At 40.0% G+C, this 22,291-nt stretch overlaps 1 protein-coding gene across 1 annotated transcript in view; it reads left to right on the forward strand.

Annotated features, from left to right (window-relative positions):
- Positions 1-7,369: 7,369 nt before the first annotated feature.
- Positions 7,370-22,291, forward strand: part of Plg (plasminogen) — a 39,467-nt gene continuing 24,545 nt past the window's right edge. The window contains exons 1-6 of the mRNA XM_013148879.2: positions 7,370-7,499; positions 10,446-10,581; positions 12,723-12,829; positions 17,349-17,463; positions 19,017-19,156; positions 20,974-21,094. Of these exons, the coding sequence (XP_013004333.2) occupies positions 7,376-7,499; positions 10,446-10,581; positions 12,723-12,829; positions 17,349-17,463; positions 19,017-19,156; positions 20,974-21,094 (743 nt within the window). The 5' untranslated portion in view covers positions 7,370-7,375. The remainder of the gene's footprint in view (positions 7,500-10,445; positions 10,582-12,722; positions 12,830-17,348; positions 17,464-19,016; positions 19,157-20,973; positions 21,095-22,291) is intronic.

Consider the following 22,291-nt stretch of genomic DNA (forward strand, 5'->3'; position numbering starts at 1 on the left):
CCAGCATGGCAATGGTGTAAGGCGCAGTCGGCCCAAAGGTTGTAACTGCATTTTTAAGTTCTCTAATCTGCTTTATCTCAAAAGGCTCCCATACATTGCGTCCCTGGCCCATAGCTACTTGTACAGGAAATATCTCGTAGGGGCCACTATCTATCCCAGGTGGATGTACCTCATGAGACAAGCGTCCCCCCTGCCAAAGCCGCCTGTAAAAATACCGACCCGCCGGCGGCGGAGCATAAGACGGCGGCCGTGATTGGGCGGAAAATGGGGGCCCGTGCATCACTTCCTGTTCTGGCGAAAGGGGGGGGGGCTCCCAGGCGGCCGCCTCGTGGCGAGGGATCGCCTCCGGAAACGGCCCCCAAGGTGGGGCGGAAGGCTTCGCCTCCCTCTCGCGCCGGGGAGCGCTCAGGAGCTCTCTACTCCTCCGCAGACCAGGTTGAGCAGAGCGCAATTCGCGGGGCAACGCTGGAAAAGAACCCTGCGACTCCTTATTGAGCGATTTAGGCTCCTGACAGCTGGTCTCTTTGGCCTCCCTGCCATTCAACTTTCCCTCGTCCTCGGAGTCAGACGACTCCGAGGCTAGAGCCCCGTCCTCCTCCTTAGCATCCTTGTTCCCCTTGACAAACACCTCTCGGGAGCTCCCTGACTGGGCCTGCTCAGATACCCTGCGTACTTTTGTAAGCTCTTGAGAGCTTTCTCCACAACCACCCTCGCTCTTAGTGCCGCTACCTAACATGTTTCCCATCTTTTAATATGTTACTCACCGCGTGAGGCCCAAGGAATCCGCCACTTACGCGTGAGCCTGAGGGGAGTCTAAAAGCCCTGTAGGTGCGCGCCACCCAGAGCCCAGGCTTATCCCCAACTCACCTGTCTCGCAGCTCTGTACTGGAGCGTTGTCCACTTCCACGTCGCGGGGGTGATCAGTCCCCGTACGGGCCACCAAATGTCGATGTCCGCTCCCGGCCGGCAGGAAGGACACACGACACAGTCTGGTAGTGGACAACCTTTTCTTTTTATTTTCCTTCTCCGTACAGCCTGCCCTGGGTTCTCCCAGCTGAAGCCTCCTTTGGTCCGCTCCCCGCGGCTCCTTTTGTGCTTCAGCCTGCCCCAAAGCCTCTACCGGTCCGCTCTCCGCGGCTCCTTTTGGGCTTCTACTTCCGGGCTTCTATCTGGCTTCTTCTTCCGCCCAGGGGTGGCACCGGTATATATACGGGTACAGTGTCCAATCATGTTAAAGTAAGCAAGGCAAGCTGATTGGCTAACATCATCAGTTGCCAGGCAGACTATATTGTTGAGCGGGTTGTTTACGCGGTAAGCAGGAAACTAACATATTCGATGGGAGGGGTAATCTACCTCAGGCCTCACTCTTTACTACAGGCCTCACGTCCGCCAAGTGAGGTGACCGGGCTCGGGGCTGCGGCTCCCAACAGGAAATGTTGTAAGCTCAAAAACCAAAATATGCTGTACTTGTTACTTAATGTGCCTTTATAACTCCTGTTTCTCCAGTAAAGCTTGTGTAATTGCTAGTAAAGTCACCATTTTGTGGTTTACCCCCTATGTAAACCCCCTCCCTGCTTCTCTGTTTCTTGTAATTGCTTGCCCCCCCCCCACCTGACTCCTGCAAAACTAAACCTAATTACCTTTTATGGTGACAAATTAATCCCATGATCCTAACCCTTCCCTTGCAGTTTATTGCTTTACGCTCCTTACAGCCAGGGGGTTAGGGTGAGGGGTGGGCGCACACTGCCCAGGGTTGCCTTTGGGATCGATGCTGCTGCTGAGCTCGGCTAAATAAAAGCGCTTTTTAAATTTTTGAAGTCCGTCATTTTTATTGCCCATATTACTAATGTTACTGTGGCCTCCCTGGGGCACACAGATGTGTCTCACCTGTCTTCCCAGAAGCTTGTGGCCTTGTTGGCCACTCCTGCCTTTTACACATTCTCATTCCCTGGGCTTCTCAAAGTTAGTGTTCCTATCCTGCTAACTGTTGTCATTTGCCTCTGAAGAATCCTCTGCTTCTGTGTCCCTGTGCCATGACTGTCTGACCCAGGGCACCGTATCCTCTCTCTGGTGATCTCACGTGCTCCCAGTGTTTCAGACACTCTTTTTGTCTGCCCACAACTCTTGACAGCACACCTCCCACCTCTTTCCTGGGCTCCAGGCCCAGAATCAACTGTTTTCTGTAAAGAGACACACAGAGACACCATGCAGGCTTGCCAGCCAAAACACCATTTCTGTCACGTCTACTGGGCTCCACCTCTGTAGAGCCAGTGTAGCCACAGACAATATTAAATGAATGGGTGTGGCTGAATCCCAGTAAAACTTTATAAAAATAGAGTCCAATTTCTTCTGCTATTGTTTTCTGAGCCCTTCTCTAGATTAAATATCTAACTCTTTCTGGAAATTTCCACAAGTTCCAAAACATAACATGACTCCAGTTAAATCCATTTTATTCCCTCCTCTGTATCCTTTTCAATGAGCGATACCAGTCACCATCAGTCATGTCAGAGTTTCAGGTGATTCCTTAGTTTCAGTCCCTACATTCAGTCAGACCTACAATCCTGCCGTCTCTCCTTTCTGAGCAGCTCCCTAATCCACCAATTATCTTTCTCCCTGGCCTTCTTGAAGGTCCCCATCACTGCCTTCTCCTGCGCTTTTAGGACCCCTCACCTCTGTGAGGGCAGAAACAATGCTTATTTACCCTCAGTTCCCCAGCACCCACCCTAGTGCCACATACTCTGCACACTGAAAATCCCCCTCCCACTCTCTTCTTCTCTGCCTGAGCTTACAGGAATCAGACAGGCTGAATTTCCACACCCCAGTTAGCATCTATAACTTTTAGACTCTCCCAGGACAAGTTTTCTTTATTATAGAAGCACTTATACATCCTGGGTCCTTTCAAAATGTACACTCTATGTCCAAATATACACACCTATATTTAACTGTATGTATATATCCAACATAATATACATATATACGTATATATATATATACTAATATTTTATTTTTTGCATATTAAAAACTACAGATGTAGTGTTGCAGTTTGGATATGAAATGTCTCATAGGTTCATGCATCAAAGGCTTGTTGCCCAGTGCAGAAACATTCAGAGGTGGGGCTTTTGGTCAAAGGATGAATCAGGGTTTGTAAAGTTAGAGACTTCATGATCCAATCACTTTTCAAAAGATATTCAATATATACAATTAGCCTTTTGTGGGGTACACTGGGTCCTAGTCATAACCTTGTAAGCGGTGGAAATGGAGGCTCAGCCTAGCTCTGTTTTATCCTTACAGATTCTAGGCTTTATAGCAGGAAATGCTCTGCTGTTTTTGTTTAGCACAGGCAGTTAGGACATCCAGGACTGACTGGCCCTGTGCTTTGCTCATCATTCCCCTCTTCTCCTGCTCCCTCATCCTTTCCCCGCCTCTCTTCCTCCTTTTCTCCCCCTCCCGCCTCTTTCTCCTGGTACTGGGGATGGAATCCAAGGTCTTCAAACTGATCTACATCCCCAGTCCTTGCCATGTTTTAACTATAGAGACAAGATCTTGTTAAATCACTAACTTACTCAGGCTGGGCTTCAACTGTTGATCTTCTTCCCAGGGAGCCAAGATTACAGGTATGTACCACCACATCTATCTAATCTTCTTCTTAAGCATATAAGGAATCTGGTAAGGAGATGGCCAGAGAAAACTGACTTTTAGAAGCACAATTTGTAATAACTAAATCTTGGAAGTGGCCTACAGATATATGCTCATCAACAATGAATGGATAAAGAAAACATCCTTATTTTTATACACAGGGAAGTACTACTCTGCCATACAGAAAGACAGACTTGAGGTATTCAATAGGAAAACTGATCCACCCTGAGATCATATATTGAGTAAAATAAATCAGACACACAAATTTATTTTTTATTTTTTCTTTATTTAAAAAAGGATAAAACTAAACATAACAAAACAGAACAAAGCAGATTAGAAGAAAACAATATAAGTGACACAGATTTCAAAGCAAGACAACAGGAGCTCTACAGTGGCTACCATTATGTCTCTTGTTTTTTTCTAAATGCTCATCTGTGTCTTCATATATAATGAATTCATATAAAACAAAGTAGTATAAAACTGATCAGAACAGAGTAATGAAGGCATTACAGGCCTTCAAAACCAGACAGTATGAATTTTTTTTTAATCGGTACCAGGGATGGAACTCAGGACCACAGGCTTGCAAGGCAGGCGCTTATGCCGCTGAGCTAAATCCCCAGCCCCGACAGTATGAAAATTAACAATGGCTGCCATAATGTCTCTTATAGCTGGACACGCAAATTTAAATATCACACAGTTTCGCTTATATGAGAGACCCAAAATAGAAAGTGCAAAATAAAACATAACAAGAAGAAAGGAAATCTTTTTCAATGGGAAGGAGTACAAGAGATGGAGGGAGGCAGGGGGGAGAAAAAGAAAGGGAAAAAATTGAAACATCTTTTGCAAACGGGAAGGAAACCAAGAGCTGGAAGGAGCTAGGAGGGATGGGAGGGTAGGGGACACGAGAATGAGGATGTAATTCGGACATGTACTAACCCCCTATGATAAATGTAATCTTTATGTACTGCAAACACATACTGATTTTAAAAAAAGAAAAGAAGAAGAAAACGTCACCTTGTTGAACACTCAAGGTGTCAGTTTCCAGGTGTCAGTTTCCAAGGTGGCTGGAATGTTATCTCTTTGTGGGTTATATTTTAACCCATGTGCTAACCGGGCAGCTTATGACCTCTTTTCCAGAGGTGAGGGCTGGTAAGCATCTCATTACATGGGCTCTGGGGTTGGTGAACCTCTGTTAGCAAACAAGAAAAAGGTCAAATGAAGAAGTGCAGCCCCAGTACTAGATCAATTAGAAAATGTTTCCTAGTGATCTGCCCTAGGAAGCCAACAGGTAGGAACAATCTAAATGGCATCAATGGGGCAAAGACAAGCTTCTTAAGAGCCCCAAACAGCAAAGGGATGCTTTGCATGAGTCCCAGGTTGATGAGCTTTCTGCTGTTTTCATTTGGAAATGAAATGTTTTATTTGGGCTCTTCAAAGAGGATCACGATGAGGAAAGGAACTGCCCTAGAATGTGATTTACAAAGAGCTGAGTCTGGGGCCAGAGGAAGGTAGCAGACAGGTGTATTTGTCTGTGTGGAAAGGAGCTGACAGGTGTATTTGTTGGGCCAGCAGTGAAGGTCCATGCTGGGGGATGGCATGTCACTGTCACCTGGCACATTACCCCTCAGATGAGACTGAACGCAGACTGCTCCCCTCTCCCAGTAACGATGGCCTGGGACTCTTTTTATAAGGAATTAGCCATTTTAACCCTGGGAGAAAGCAAGAGGAAAGCGCTCTTTCTCTTCTTAGCAAACTCGTGTGGGTGTCACAAGGAGGCCCAAAGCCGAGCTGAGCTGAAGATATTGGATCCATCACCCATTCTATGTGGATGTCCTTGTTTCTGGATCCCAGAGCAGCTGCAGGGTCTCTGTGTGGTCCTTCAGGGTGGAGAGCAGAGAAGGGAGAGACAGTGGTTTGTGTTTTCAGAACAATCCTGATGGAACTGAACACAGTCCAGTACACAGTAAGTGGTCCCTATTCACAAGGAAGTGGTAAAATAATATTTTAAATAGAAAGAGATGCATACTGAGAACATTGTATCTTTGTAGAATTGGATCTCCTCCGTATTCTCCTTCTCCTCCTCTTTTTCTTCCTCCTTCTCCTCCCCCTCTTCCTCCTCCTCTTTCTCCTTCTCCTTCTTCTTCTCCTTCCCCTTCTCCGTACTGGAGATTGAATTCATGACCTTGCACTTGTCAGGTAGGTGCTTACACCACTGAGCTGAATCCCTAGGCCCAATTTATATTTTTGTTTTCTAAAAGCATTTTCTCAACCACATCAACAGTTGTTACCTAAAAGACATTTTACAACATTTTAAGAAAAAGATTTGCTTAGTATTGATTTCTTATGTTAGTTCTACCTTGGTTCTACCCTCCAAAAAAACTGGGCAGGATTGAGTGTAGGATTGAGGATTGAGGAAAACCAGCAGGACTGAGGAAGCAGATACCAGGTGAGTGCGAGAGGAGGGAGGAGAAGCTGGGCAGAACTAGACAACCCACAAATGCAGCCAGGTGCCGCTGCCCCTGGCCAGGTGCCTTCCTCTGTGGGTCTTGGGTCACCCACAGTGCTTCAGTCCCAAGGGATGCTGCAGAGATGCCGCTGCCCAGTACAATCTGACACTGACCTCCATTTTTTACTGGGAAAGAGTAGTGCGCCTTTTGCTGTCCTTACGTAATGCTTTAAAATAGTAACGTCTGTTTATGTCGAAGTATATTTAGACATTAAAATGGGAGTTTTAAGGCAGGCATCACCTGGTCAGTGTAACCTTGAGCTGGGGAAAAATATAGATTCAACAATAAAGTTGAGACTGACCCTTTCATGTCAGTTTCACTACCCTTACTTCATTCCATAAGGATGACATATAAAGCACTGTGAATTCAAAAGGGAACATCAGTATTTTATGCCATATTTTATAATTATGAAATAAATGGTAAATATTTAAAGTGACAGCTGTTTTTAATATGATTTAAGCATCACAGTGGTAGAGCACTTATCTAGCATTGTACAAGGCCCTCTGTTTGATCCCTAGCACCAAAATCAACAACTTGTAAACATTACAAAATGTATACAGGCATTGAAACATCATGCTACCTCATTAATATGTACACCTTTTATGTTTTTATCTACCAAATTAAAAACACATTTAATTTAAATAAAAAACTTAAAATTTTATAATTATGAGAAATGTGAGTTTACTTAGAATAAAGCAATTTTGACGATAATAAACGATTTTTACTTATGCCATAATTTCAATGCCGTTTGGTAGGATGTGAGGATGTTAACAATGGCGCCCTAGCCTATTTGTTGTCTGAGACCTAAATGGTTTGAATCTACTAGCTTTCTCCCTCATTAGTTGTGCAGCTTTGGGAAAGCCTTGGTTTGCTCACCTTAAAATGGGGATGATGATAACATTGCTTGTTGAAAAGGTCAGATAAGACTGGATACGAACCACGTGGGAGACGATGGCCTTTGAAAGGTGCTCAGCAAATGGGAGCTATTTTTTATATTAAATCTAAAAGAAAGAAATGGAAGAAAATGAGAAGAAATGGGAAAGAAGGAAGCTGGGGATGAGAGGGGGATGAAAAGAAAGACAAGTTGCTTGCACCACTTCCCGGCATCTGTTGCTGATCCTGCCCTCAAACATGTTGCAAGATCATCTTTCTTGGTAATGTTTGCCCCTTTCTGTGTATGGTGACAGAGCCCTCTAAGAATAATTAACCTCATTTGACTATCTTGTTTGTGGATGAGTTTGATCTCTTGTAAGTCAATAATATCTCAGGATTGGAACATAGTTTTCCAGACACCACTAGCCAGTTCCACCATGGACCATAAGGTAGTAATCCTGCTCCTTTTATTTCTGAAATCAGGTAAGATCTGCAGATTTTTAAAAACTTTAATCATCATTTTTTCCTAGCAATGTACTACAATTAGACACCTATGACTTTATATGCATCTCATTTAACTGAGCTTTTGCTGCAGTTTTCAGTCCAAAATTTACTGTAAGATTGAGAAATTCTCCAAGCTATAAATTTCAGTTACTTATGAATATTGCCAAAGTGTTTGAGATAGATGGAGAAAGTCATGGGTGATTTTTCAAATCCAAACGACTAGCCCCAAATCCCAACCATTTTAATTGAAAAAACTGCCAATATAACTTAATCCCAAAATATGATTAATCTCTTTGGCTGGCTCTCAGTTTGATTAATTTATATCATTTTGTTAGGCTGTCATAGTCTTATCACTTCAAAATTTGAGCAATTAAATACCTCTTCAATTATATTTTACTCCTTGACCAGTCTATGGAGTTGGACTCAACTTTTCTTTGCCATGGTTTAAGGAAGTCTTTCCAGATCTCTATATTTACATCTTATGCTTAGATAAGTCATATGCATCTGTTTTGAAATGATACTGGATATAGTTCAATAAACATTTGTTTAGGATGTGAGATAGTTCAGGCATATTTTTATACATATGTACATTGTGTGGGTGTCTATGTGTCTCCATTTGTGAGTCCTTTTCTAATGCTAGTTTATTTAGTTAATCGTATATGAGGCAGGAAGTCTAGACTTAGGAAATTTATCTTATTTGCCTATTAACCAAGTTCCCAAATTAAGGAGATGAAAAAACCTATGTAAACTAAGGCTTTCTAAGAAAAAAAATTACTGTTCTTCCTTTTCCAACTTTCTTCAAAGTTGTTTGTTTGTTTTGGCTTTTCAAGAGAGGGTCTCACTGTGTAATCTAGGCTGGCCTGGAACTCTCAGTGATCCTCCTGTCTCAGCCTCTAAAGTGCTGGGATTACGGGCATGTACCACCACCCTTCAACTGTTTCAGTTTTGAAACAAAGTCTTGCCATGTAGCCCAGGCTGGCCTTGAACTCAACCCTGTTGCCTCAGCCCCTCCAGCAGCTAAGAGTATAGACGCATAGCATCACTTCCAGCTAAATTTTTAAAAATCACATATCTTAAATAAATGCAGCTATTTGGATTTTAAGGCAAATTTATTGAGATAAAATTCACACATTCCACAATTCACTCACCAGAAGCAGGTGACCTAGTGGCTTTTAGTACATTCAGTTTCTCAACCATCACTATAAATGACTGGGAAGGAAAAGAATTTGTTTTGTTGCTAATGTAAGAGATGGGTAAATGTAATTTCACAGTCTTGGATTTTTATTCATTTATTTTTTAGTGCACAAGTAAGTGTGGGTATATATATATACTTTTTTTTCCATAATAGCAGTGATGGAAAAAAATTCTCATATCATGTAAAATGTGTTGCTTTGATCGCACTATATATCTACATTTAGCTAATAATATAGAAGCAGCTTTCCCATGAAAAATTTTGTTTAATGTTTCTTTAGCAACAAATAGTACAAAATTCCCTAGCCATATGAGCCATACAAGTGAAAGAGGAAAAAAGACTTGGAAAAAGATATTCAAATATAAAAGAAAAAATGATCTTCTTTGGGGCTATTTCTTGAGGATATCAGCTCCTAAGGTGGCTTTCAGCAGCTATAATTTAATTTAAAGATCTCATAAACAGAAAATTTCTCTGTTTCAATATCCTTGGTATCCTTCACTGGTACATTTTCCAAGAACTCTTCACAAAAGCTACCTCTTTGTAGAACACACTTTATAGATCTAATTGTGTATTTTTCAAACCACTTCTTGATCTATAGAACTTACTAAACCATTACTCTTCTTTAAAATAAGAATTCAAATTGAAAGAAAAACAAGGGTAAGGACATGACTATGGGCCTAAGCTACCTTATTCTCTATAATCTTTTATATATTTATCAATGCTTTGAAACCTTAAAATGCATCAGCCAACTTTATGTTCAAAGATCCACTTTCCCAGTTTGCAGTATCTTTAAATTGAGGAAGGATAAGTATCAGAGACAGGGAAAGGGGGACTTTGAGGATGGTTTGGGTTCCTCTGTTCTCTTCTGCTATTCCCACTTCCTGCCCTGGTGACTCGTTAACATAACCTGGCTCTGGTCCCTGTCACTTCCCTTCAGTGGTCAAGGTTGCCGTATTACCTAATCGCATGGAAACTCTGCTATGTTCATTTCATTTAACATCTTTTTGCCTCCCACACCTGTGAAAATTACTAGCATTTACACGGGAAGCTGGCATCTCCAGGCCTGAAATGGAGCTTCTGGGCTGGGCCAGGTGCTAAATGTAGCCTAAGATCAGGAAATGCTTTGCAGCCTCTCAGTGGAACATGTCCGGGGCCTCTTGGCCACACTCTGCAGTGACAAGAAGGAGGAAACAAACTCTTTGCCCCAGATTTTATCTCACAAAAAAGATCAAAGTCAATATTTTTCCCAAATCCTGCTTTTTCAGTTTCCTTAGCAATGCCAAATACAGTACCTGTCATCATCATGAAAAAAAATCATTACTATTAGGAAGTATATATTGTTGGCCTCCAAGTTTCACTCCTACCTAGACACGGACATATAAACACCAATTTCAGAAACACGACTGCCCTCGATGGTACCTTACTAGCTTATCCTGATGTGGTAATCAATAGGACAGAGAAAACTTATTCAAAGTTTCATATCCATTGGTATAGTAAATTGTTGCATATTCTAAACTATTAATTTATTGATCTGGTTGTTTTTAACATATTATTATATGTTAATAGAACTGTTTTCCTGACTAATTTCTTTACTCATGACAACCTATTTTGCTTCCAGTAAAGCAGCATGCTTTATTTTGGTTGATACAGAAAAGATAAGTTAAAAAACTAGGATAGTTCAACCGTGGCATTGGCTGACTGATGAGACTTCCGCTTTTATCTTCCACTTTTAGGTCACGGGAATTCCCTGGATAACTACGAAAATACCCAGGGGGCCTCCCTGGTCAGCCTCAGGAATAAGCAGCTAGCAGCAACAAGCGTAGATGAATGTGCAGCAAACTGTGAGGCGGAAACAGAGTTCATTTGCAGGTATTTTCATTATAATTGCACCTATGCAGAAATCTTGCTGTTTAAGATGCTATTATTTTGCTGGCAAGAAATGTACTCATGGATTTAGTACAGAAAGAGGAATTTATAGGATCAGAGTTTGGAACCATATTTGCTCACAGTATCAGAAGTCTTAATAACTTTTTGTTGAGCTGTTAGTATCCCCATTAGAAAAATACCCTCAAAAGAAGTTATTCATTTAAATGAAATTAACAGTTACTGTTCTGAGCTCCAGTTTTTAGCATCTGCAGCAGTAAATATGTATTGAAGATCCTGTACTGAGGAATGAAAGTATCCTACATACAGCTGAAGGAGCAAAGAGCTATCGACACAGTCCAATGCCTGCCTTTTCTATTTATGGTCCTAAGAAGCCAAAAATGATGATTTAAAAAAAAAGATAGCCAACAGAAGGTATTGCTAAGGGCATAACTCATGCACTGTCTATTGAGATTGCAAGGAAAGACAATTCCTAAGGGTTGAGATAGGTAGGGTGCTAACATGCAGGAAAGGAGCTGCTCTGGACTTGGAGAGTGCATGAGACTTGACACCAAGGAGGCAGGCAGGTATCCAGGAAGGGAGAAGCACAGCCTGTGCCTGTGATAGGAAAGTTGATTAAAGCACAAGCTTCATGATCAGGCTGTGGATGGCCTTGAATGCCAAAGTGAGTATCCATGACAGGATCATGTGCATAAGGATGGGAGATGGAAAGTCTTCGTAGTCTGTTTTCTGTTGCTATAATAAAATACCTAGGACTGGGTATTTTTGTGAAAGAAAGAAGTACTTGGTTCTGGAAGCTGGAAGTCTGAGACTCAGTGGCTATATGGGGTAAGGGCCTCTTTCTGATCCTCTATATAGCAAAAATCAGAGAATCAAGCAGGAGCAAGAGAGGGAACAAGGTGGGCAGCCCCACTCTATGAGCACTCACATTGGTATAACTAATGCAGTTCCACAGGAGTGGAGAAGGAATTCACCTAGTATCAGAAAATTAATCCTGTCCTTTCCTAACCACCTCCTAAAGATCCCACCATGTCTCAGTACTGTTTCCCTGGAGTCCAAGCCTTAGTGTGAGTTTCAGTGGGGGCAAACAACATTTAAATCACAGCCAAGGTGACATGGAAAGATGGAATGTGGAGGCAAAACTTAAAGAGGAAACACCAGTAGTCTGGAATAACCAAGGCAGCCTATCTTGGGACTGGACTCAAGATAGAGTTGCTTCTCCCCAGCACAAAAACAAATTGCTGGCATTTAATTAAGAAACAAGCGAAGAAAGAGTAAAACAATCAAGAGAAATTCTGGTGAACCTCTGTAACCCCAGCATGTGGAGAGGCTGAGCAAAAGAATTAAAAATTCAAGTTCAGCCTGGGAAATTTATTGACTTAGAGAGATCATGTCTCAATCAGTCAATCAATCAATCAATCAATCAATCAATCAATGGAAAAGGAAAGGAAAGAAAAGAAAAGAACTGTTACGGTTTGCATCTAGATATCTCTTCAAAGCCTCTTGCAGTCATAGGTGGGGCCTTTGCAGAGGCGGCTAGATCTAAAATGTGTGATTCTGGTACTGATTCATGGTCAAGGCCACTAGGATTAAAGTGTGAGTGCTGCCCACCCTAAGCATCCTAGATAAAATAAAAGGGGTAGAAGGAGCTGTGGCTGTCCCTTGCTGGCTTTCACCTGCTTGGTTGTCATGGACTATTTCTCTTTTCTCCTCTTCGATGCCCCTCTGCCATGCCACCCTGCCTTGGAGCCAGCCAACTCTGAGTTGGAACCTTTACAAACTGTGAATGAAATAAACTTTTCCTTCTTTAACTTGGGTGTTGGGTATTTTGTCTCAGCAGTGAGAAAAGTAACTAAGGTAGTAATTGAAAGAGAAAGTTAAAATTTGGAGGAGAAAATAAAGGCAAAGATGTAAGAAAAAAAGAATAGTTACCATGCTGATAGACAGTATTCATTTTTAGTGTTCAGCTGGCTCAGTGTTGTCACATAATTAACTAACCAAAATGCAACAATTTAGGGTTCCTTGATCCTCCAAGAGACAGAATTTTTTTCAGTGTCTTATCTAAAAATGTTTGCTTCCCTTTAGTAAGGAAAATTCTTACTGTATTTCTCAATTTTCCTCTGCAGATCATTCCAATATCACAATAAGAAACAACAATGCGTGATCATGGCTGAAAACAGCAAGTCTTCCCCAATTGTGAGAATGAGAGATGTCATTTTATTTGAAAAGAAAGGTGTGTACATTCTTACTCTATTTTTTTAATTTATGAAATCACAGATTGAAGATACCATAGAGTATAACCTGAATTCTGAGTTAGTCTAGGATATGACCGCTAACCATCTATGGCAATATGATAATTCATCTCTTTGATTTCATTTTTCCTGTTTGAAAAATGAAGGAATTAGACTTACCGACTCACATCTGTCTTTGTGGCCATGACAATAAGATGTTTGCAACTTTATTTTTAAGGGACTCTAAGGGATCTAAGTGCTGTTTACGATCTTGGCTTCTTGTTCTACAGGGTGAGCATCAGCTTTGGGCTCTAACTTCTAGAATAAAACTTGGAGCGATAGAAATACTGAGTTTTTTTTTTTTTTTTTATCAGTACTGGGGATTGAACTTATGACTGCTTGCAAGGCGGGTGCTTATGCCACTGAGCTAAATCCCCAGCCCCTCTGAGTTGGTTTTAATACTCAGGGACATGTATTTAGGGACAAAAATCCTTTTTTTTTTTAATTAAATGTTCCTTTTTTTAAAAAAGCATGGTCTATATTTTCCTTAGTTTCCAAAATGCTGTCTTTTATGAATGTGCAAAAATTGCAATTGCTTTTCCACATTTTCCTTTAAATTCAGATCAAGTGTTCCTAATAAGAGAAATGGGCTGAATGTCAAAGGAAATCAGACGTCTTTTGGGGACTTCAGAGTGCCATTAAGTATGTAGGAAGATTTAAATCAATATATGACCATTTACAGCTCTCTGATTTTTACTGCTGGGTGGTACTGTATGAAGACGTCAATAATAAGAATTTAGCTTTTCAAATATTCTATATCACAGAAACTAAAGAGTTCAAGCAGCATCCAATTTGTTGTGTTCTTGACAATGACTTGCAACATTGTAGACTCATCGCAAAACTTTAAATATGACTTTTAAAAGTATTTTTAAAGTCAGCATTATTTTTATATATTGATTAATCTTGGGTCACACTGGCTATACCTCTGTTTTTTGTTTTGTTTTGTATTGAGATTGAACACAGGACTTTGCACTGCGCTACATTTCTACTCCTTCATTTTTTATTTTGAGACAGGGTCCCCCTAAGTCACTAAATTGCCCGGGCTGAGCTCAAACTTGGAATTCTCCTACCTCAGTCTCCCAGAGCCAGAGTCCCGGGATTGCAGGTGTGCACGACTGTGCTCGGCGGTTGTGCCCGTCTTGTGTTCCTTTCCTTACTTCTGTTTATATTTAACTTTTGAGATTAAATTTGAATCTTATCTTTTGAAGTTATTTGTTCCTATAAATAGTGAATAAAGGGTGTAATAAATAGGACTACCCGTCATCCATTATTTTGGGGTTTTTTTTTGTGTGTGTGTAACAGGAATCAAACTCAGGATCTTGCAAGGCAGGCACTTGTGCTGCTGAGCTATAGCCCCAGCCCCATCCACTGCATTTTGTTTTTAAAAAAAAGGTGTTCAGTGAGAGTCTAAAAATGCTAATGTTTAAATATGTTACGTGTAAATTGTTAACCAGAAGGAAAACTGGAATAAATGCTAGGCTTAGTTTTAAGCCTGAAATTTGGAGACTTGGTTTGCTTGTTTTAAAGAGAGCAAAAGGTTATATAAACTCTGGCAGGTACATATAAACAAGAGAGAGGGTGAAAAGAATCAAAGGTCAGTTCGTTTTTGATCCTTGCTTCTTTACTGTGGAATATGGACTCATTGGTAATTTACCAGCCAATGATCCGCTGGACTCAATCAGAATCAGATTACATTTACACCTGGCACTCATGCCATTCCCATTGCCCCCATCCCCAGAATCAAGCCACCATCATGAATGCAGAGGCCACTGGTCCCCACCTTGCAAACCCTATCTATGACCTCTTAGAAATATATCCCTCCAGATTAAAACTCCTCCTTATACACTTTCAATAAAATCAAGACCATTCCCCAAAGCCAACTGATCCTTGGTGTGGTGAGTCTACTGTATTACACAAGGGCCTTTTTATTTCTATTCTTGCAACACATCAAATGCTCTTCTGTCCAAGATCCTCTGGCCTACTAAGTCTCAGACTGACTAGTACCTTCTTTCAGGGGTCTTTACTTGGGCCTTCCTCTCTCAAAGTACTTAGAGTTGACACTTGGATGAGTATAACACATGTGCTATAATCATATATCCCAATGAAGATATAGTTACAATTATTACACACACATACAAGGTGTGATCACAAAATACAGTGAACAATTACATTTAAAAATAATTACAGTAAAATAAACATTTGCCATTAATCCCCTCCAAATATTCTCTCTTGCTTTGAAATACTTATCCATTTTATTGCCACTTTCTTAAGCAGGTCTGCAAATTCTCTCTCTCAAGTGTCTTTAATTGTGCTGTCGTGGCTACTTTAATGTCTTGATTCGAGCAATCAATTTTTCATGGTCATTTTGACTTAGGGAAGAGCTAGAAGTCACTCCATGCCCGTATGATTAAGGTGGAGGAAAAACTGTAATATTTTTCTTTGACAGAAATTGCCACCAAGGGTTGATCAATGACATATGAGAAACATACAGTGAATGTTTCAGTTAAAAAATGATTACATTGTAAGACACATTGCCATTATGCTTCCTAAAAATACTCAAAACTCTCCTTTACCTTGAACACACTTCTCTCATCATTCTTGGCAACTGTCCTTTACTCTAACAAGTTAATTTTTTTGTTGTTTGTATATTTTATTTGTACAGGGGACTGAACTCGTAATCTTGTGTTGGCCAAGCAGGCACTTGCGCTGCTGAGTAAACTCCCAGCCAAGTTAATTTTCTTTAAATCTTAAAAAATTTCAGCATACTTTTCAATCACTTCTTATAGTACTATTGACAAAACCTTTTGCTAGAGAAATGTTAGAAGTACTTCCTAGATTGACTGACCAATAAATTTTTAAAAAAATGGGAATCTTTAAATATGGTACAAGTTACCTTAAATATCTTAATATATATAATTTTTTCATTGAAAGCTCAAGCTTACATTGGCACCTTTTGACATATAGCAAAGACTTTTCTCTTTGAATATGGGGTCACCAGCAACAGCATTTCTTGTATGAACCAAACTCCCATGCAGTGCTTCCAATGATTACTTTCCTCATATTTGAGGTAGAGAAAAATCTACACATTTATAATCACTCTGACTGTAAAACCTTTAGATTTTATGATTTTCCCCCTCAAATTCCAAGAGTCAACTATTTGAGGGGGTTGCCCTCAGTGGATTAGACAGAAATTTTTAAAATGATTCCACTGTTTCAAGACACTAGAAGTATTCAACTTAATTAAAAACAAAAACATGGCAGTTATACCCTCTTTATGTCTTGATTTGGATTGTTCTTAGTTAAGTATAACTATAAAGTTGGATAGTACAGAAGAATGATGTCTGGGAAGTACATGACCCATCTGGTGGACATGCTACAAGGGGCCTGTAAGCTTAGGGCCAGCCCTGTCCCTTATAAATTGCAGGTGGATACCGTGTTTCTAAGACAAGATGGAGCCCTCTGAGTAATTGGTGAGCACGTTAAGTGGAGGTTGATGGAGAGGATTCACTGTACACATTAAAAGTGGACGTGTGTGTGTGTGTGTGTGTGTGTGTGTGTGTGTGTGTGTGTGAAAGAGGGGAGGCTTGGGATTGTACCCAGAGCCTTCAAATTGAGTTACCTCCCCAGCCCTTTTTGATTAAAAATTTTTAAAATACATCTTAGTTCTCTTTAATTTTCCTTCCCTTTGTCGCTCTCTTATTTCCTCTTCCTCTTCCTCCTTCTATCTGTTGGTCCCCTTCACATTTGCAAAAGATCTTTTTCTCTGTCTTTTATTTTGCTGTTTAAGTTATTTATACTTCGGGTTTCTCATAGAAATAAAACCATGTGATACTTAAGTTTGTGTGTCTGGTTTACTTCACTTAATATTACATTCTCAAGTTGTACATTTTTTTGAGAGAAGAGTCTCACTAAATTGGTAAATTGCCCAGGCAGGGCTTGAATTTACTTTCCTCCTGCATTAGTCGCTCACATTGCAAGCAGACACATTTTTTATAGCCCTGTTTGGCCTTACCAGGAGCCTGAAAAATTAGAAGTGGTTTGCATCTCTTTTAGCCTTGGAATGCCTGCTGCTCACTTGCCCAAAATGTCCTATGTTCATCCTTTGCTATCTTATCACCACTGATTTTCTTTATAACACATGTCACACTGAAGTTAGCTCCTCCCACAATGTGTCGCCTGAATTCCACTAGCACAAAAGCCCGTGAGGGTGGGGCTCTTGTCCATTTTGTATTTCATGCATTCCAGCCCCATGGAGAACCTCAGGAAAGAGCTCTGAAAAAATAAATTAAGTATGAAATGACTCTGTTTACAGCAGCCCTTTCATAAATGCAAAAAACCAACTTTTAGATAGCAAGAAGATATAGCCTGGTTTGTAAGCTCTTTCTCTCAATGGGGCTCTGCCATGTAGAACTTTGTGAAGTTCTTGCCTGCTATTTTGATCCCTGTGCATTCCTCTTGCAGTGTACCTCTTGGAGTGCAAGACAGGCAACGGGAAGAACTACAGAGGGACCGCGTCTAAGACCAAAAGTGGCGTTACCTGTCAGAAGTGGGATGCCACTTTCCCCCACAAGCCTAAGTAAGTCTCTCCCTTTCATCTCGGTATTCCCCTACCATATTTAGAGTAATTATGTCACTTGTAAACCAAAACAGAATACATGAGTGAGCTGAGAGAGAATCTTTTTGATGTGATTACAGAATAATTCAATTACTTATAGCACAAAAATAGAAAGAATAAGTAGAAAGCAATTTATTCTTATGTATAGAGTTTGCTGGGAGACCTAAAGCGTAGAAAAAGGTACAATAAAAACAAGAATGAAGCTATGAATTTGATACTGAGTCTGCTAAAACACCAAGGATGATGATGTTTAGGGTGGGACATATCTCCATCACGTATAACCAATAGAACTTGTTCAGTTCAAGGCAAATGAATGCATGCAATCTTAGAATGAAGAGGTAATATAAAGGAAATATATCATTTGTAAGTTGCCTATTATTTTAGTGTTTATATTACATTCCCCCATTTTGGTGTTCTCTGTGACAATTCTTATCAAACAAGAACTCAAGTGTCTGTTACCCTGCTCCACTCCAATGAACTGCCCTCCTTCCTAGTGAGATGAGCAGACCAAAGAGTTTCCATTAGGTAAAGTAAAAATGATTCAACCAAATGCCCAAGCCAAATTTCTAAGATTAACATAACAACCTAATATTGCATATTTGAGAAAAGAGACTTTCCTGGTGGTGGGGGTTACCTGAAGCAGGTACATAGAAGAACCAGAAACAGATCCTGCCTTTTTAGACTATACATTCTTGTGCTTTTGAATCTGAGTTGTTACCTCCACATCACAACTCATCTCTAGAACTAAAGATTAATGCAGACTGCACTTCACAGAAAACAATCAACTTTAAATTTGTGATCTGCTCTTTATTCTTTCTTGGAGTTTAGACACATTTTGTTTTGTTTTATAGCATCACATTTAGTTTTCTCATATGTAAAAAGAGGATCATAACACCATCTTGAGATGTTGTTCTCTTTTTCCTGAAGTACTGGGGATTGAATCCAGGGCCTTAGCACTGAACTGTATGACCAGTCCTTTTTATTTTTCATTACGAGATAAAATATTGCTAAATTGCTAAATTATTCAGGCTGGGCTTGAATTTGTGATCTTCTTGCCTAATAGTTTCTTTTTTTAAACTAAGTGAGAGAAGGTACAGAAAGATGTTAGTGTAGTGCTGGTGCACAGTTCACATGGACAAAATGATATTGGTTACTATTACTTCATGGAGAGAAGAGCCACTGACCAAAGGCTGTATTTGGAACAAGTCCAGAATTACACAGACATCTGAGACCTTATGTTTCTACTACTGCCTGTCTAGTAAAAATACTTTGGCTTTGCTTCCAACCCTTGGTTGTAAGTACAGTAATGGTGGTGATAATAGTTACTGCACATGACTCAGTTTGTCCATAGAGGAATGAAAAGGTTGACTACTCAAATGACACAGCTGGTGGCTGAAATTCATTCAGATTTCAGAAATTAAACCTACAATAGGAAATGCAGAGTATCCCTTCACACTTGCTGGCAGTCTGCTGTGCTTTAGGATGTCAAAATGTTCCTTTCCTGCTCTTTACAGCTATTTTCCTGATAAACACCCTGGGGAGGGCCTGGAGGAGAACTACTGTAGGAATCCAGACAACGACCAACAGGGGCCCTGGTGTTATACTACGGACCCTAACAAGAGATTTGACTACTGTGACATCCCTGAATGTGAAGGTCAGAAGGGGCATTAGAAAATCTTTTCCTGTCTGCCCTTTGCCTGTAAAGCAATTTTCTACAAGGATAATACTAAAAATCTGTTAGTGTGGGCATGCCAAATCTGAGTATGTCTTCACATTTTTGGAAAGTACAAAAGTTTTCTCAGCCCCCATGTATTGACTTGCATTTTAATTAAAATGTTACTTCAATGAGCACAGACATTAAGCTAGATCCAAAACTTTAGATACAAACTTCTTATGCTCAAAATGGTATAAAACATGTTATAAAACTCCAAACTGATTTGCAATTAAATAGCTAAATTAAAACCATGAAGTCAATAACATTTAAGTAAACAATATTAATGTGGATGATTTTATTTTTTGGTTGAAGTCAAGCAGTGCACAAGAAATGTGTCATAAGTCCTTTATTTTAATGGACCAATCCATTTCAGAATGTACTTCAAAGATCAGTAATAAAAGATAAAAACATCAGACTGGATGTATTTCATTTCATATTTCTGGATGCATCTATTCAAGCAAGAGGAATAGATTGGGGTGAGGTTTATGCAGCAGTGTGGGCATTGTACTATGTAATAACTGAGTCTTTCTATTGTTTTTGGCCATTGGAACACAAGGATTATTTATTTGGTCATGACATCACCTATAATGTGTATCCAATGACATCATGTCATTTGGATACACATTATAGGTTACTTGCACATGCCATTGCAGGTCATTTGGTCTTTAAGTGTCCTGAGGGCATGATTTTTGTGTCAAGTCTGTGTCTAGTTTGTATAGTGCTTGGCCTAACCATTGGTTTCAATAACTTCAAATCATAACTTCAATTTTAAAATAAGTTAAGAAAATCAATCAATCATGTCATGCTTCTCAGCAATATAAAAAGAGAAAGGCAGACACTCCAGGCGAATGCTGTCTTCCGGTGAGTGTGTGGTGTGCTCAACAAAGGCTCAGAAATCCTAAGATAGTATTGCTTATTTGTCAGTTGTCAAATAAGCAGAATAACTTCATAGACTTTTAAAAGATTGGTACTGAAATGAAGGCACTCCATATTTAAAAACTGTAATGGAGAATTTATAGACTGCTGAAAACATGTGCACCTTCCCTGCCACCTGATCTGTGCCTCTCAGTGTAAGAAGTTATGGTATTATGGAGTGTTTTAGTTACTTCTTGGTTAGTTTTCTCTCACTGCTGAGACAAAATACCAGACACATATAATGAAGGAAAAGATGGTTTAATTCACAATTTGTGGAATGTCTTAGTCCATAATCAGCTGGCTCCAAGGCAGGGGTGGCACATGGCAGAAGGAAACAGTTCATGGCAGCTGAAAACAGCACAAGCATGAAGAGCAAACAAAAGGGGAGGAAAACAGAGAGAAGACTCTTTCTGTCCCTTATATTACATGTCGCCATACCCACTTGGGTGTAGCTCTCACACCCATAATTTCAACATTGGACCATGAGTCATTCACAAACTCTAGAAGCCACCTCCATGACTGCATGAAGCTTTGGGCGGACATCCAGACTCAAACCATAGCATGGAGTCTCTGAATTTGGTCATGATTACCATAATTAAAATGTTATCATCCAAAACATGCTAATTGCAGCAATTGGAAAAGATAATGACATTTTGGATTGTATCAGAACATTCTAAGTCTTGATTGAGAATTTCATTGCCAAGAGATTTTTGAGAATTACACATGAACCAGTGATAAGAAGTATCTGAAATTTTTCCAGCAGGATTCTAGTTTTACTCTATTTTGCTTCATCCATTTCAGTTTCTTTCTTAATCTCTTCTCTTCTTTTCTCTAATGTCCAGTTGAATGTATGCATTGTGCTGGAGAAAACTATGTGGGCAAAATTTCCAAGACTGAGTCTGGACTTAAATGCCAGGCCTGGGACTCTCAGGTCCCTCATGCTCATGGATACCTTCCTTCCAAGTAAGTCTCATTGTTCAAGACTCTGTGACTCTGTAAGACATTTACTGTTGTTTAGATATTTTACATGTCTTGAGAAGTGAACTCCTCATGATTTTGAGTTGCAAGGCTGTCATTCACTCATGTGGCTTCAAAAGAAGTATATATTCTTGCTACTCAAAATGTGGATCAGGGACCAGCAGAAGTGAAATCATTTGATAATATGTTGGGAATGCAGAATTTCTGGCCCTCTAAATCAAATTTACATTGTAACTAGATCTGTAGCTGATTTGTATACATTAAAATTTAAGAGATACGGATACATCTGTCTTGTGTGTGTCAAATATTTTTCTCTTCACCTCTTCCCTTTCTGTCTGTACCAATGAGTTAAGCCTTTCCAAGCTATGATCATGGGTGAACATCATAGGTCTTGTGAATTCTCCAATATTTCATGTGTTGATGCTGGTGTATTTTTCTGTGGCAAGATTTCCCAACTCCCACCAAACTTTTATTGGCAAATATGAATTTCAGTAGAAACAGGATTCCCTGCTGTCAAAAGTAATGGTAAGAATTCTATTTGACACAAATTGCCCCAGAAAACACCTCCCCACTGTTTTTGCTCTGTTCTGTCTCCTTGTTCTGTGATGACTGTATAGGACTGTAGCAAGTCTCCTTAAAACTTTGACAAAGAAGCTAAACCACAGGTTTCCAACGCGGAAAACAATGCCATTGAATTTTTACACTTTCAATTCCAAATACCTTGAAACATAGGTATTGTCCTTGCTATTCACAATTAAGAAAAATAGAAATATCAAGGCCCAAGGTAGGGGAAATTAATTTCCAGGAAACTGGAAGGAAAAGAGAGTTATTAAAACAGAGCTAGCTGCTCTGTTCATTTTAAGCACTTTGTCAGTCTCAGAGAGGTTGTGAAAGAGGCCCAAAGGGATAGCATGGCATGCATGTACCAGGGTACCCTGGGTACCTGCATGACTTTGGCTCTTCACTCTCGATTTCTCTAAGCTGCAGGTAGCAGAAACTGAGTCTAGCAGGTCATATGCCAAGATACCAATTCCTAGCTGCAGCGGCCTTCAGGCACCGAGCACCTTATATTTTAAAAGTTGCTATTTTTTGCAGTTAAGTAACTAGAGTTGGCCTACATCAATTTTCCAAATGGTCAAAATGATAAGATTACTGATTCTGTTCAGTGATTTTTTTTTACAT

Source organism: Cavia porcellus, unplaced genomic scaffold (assembly GCF_034190915.1).
Source record: "Cavia porcellus strain 051 isolate PalLab524CR breed Dunkin Hartley unplaced genomic scaffold, mCavPor4.1 scaffold_22, whole genome shotgun sequence".
NCBI lineage: Eukaryota > Metazoa > Chordata > Mammalia > Rodentia > Caviidae > Cavia > Cavia porcellus.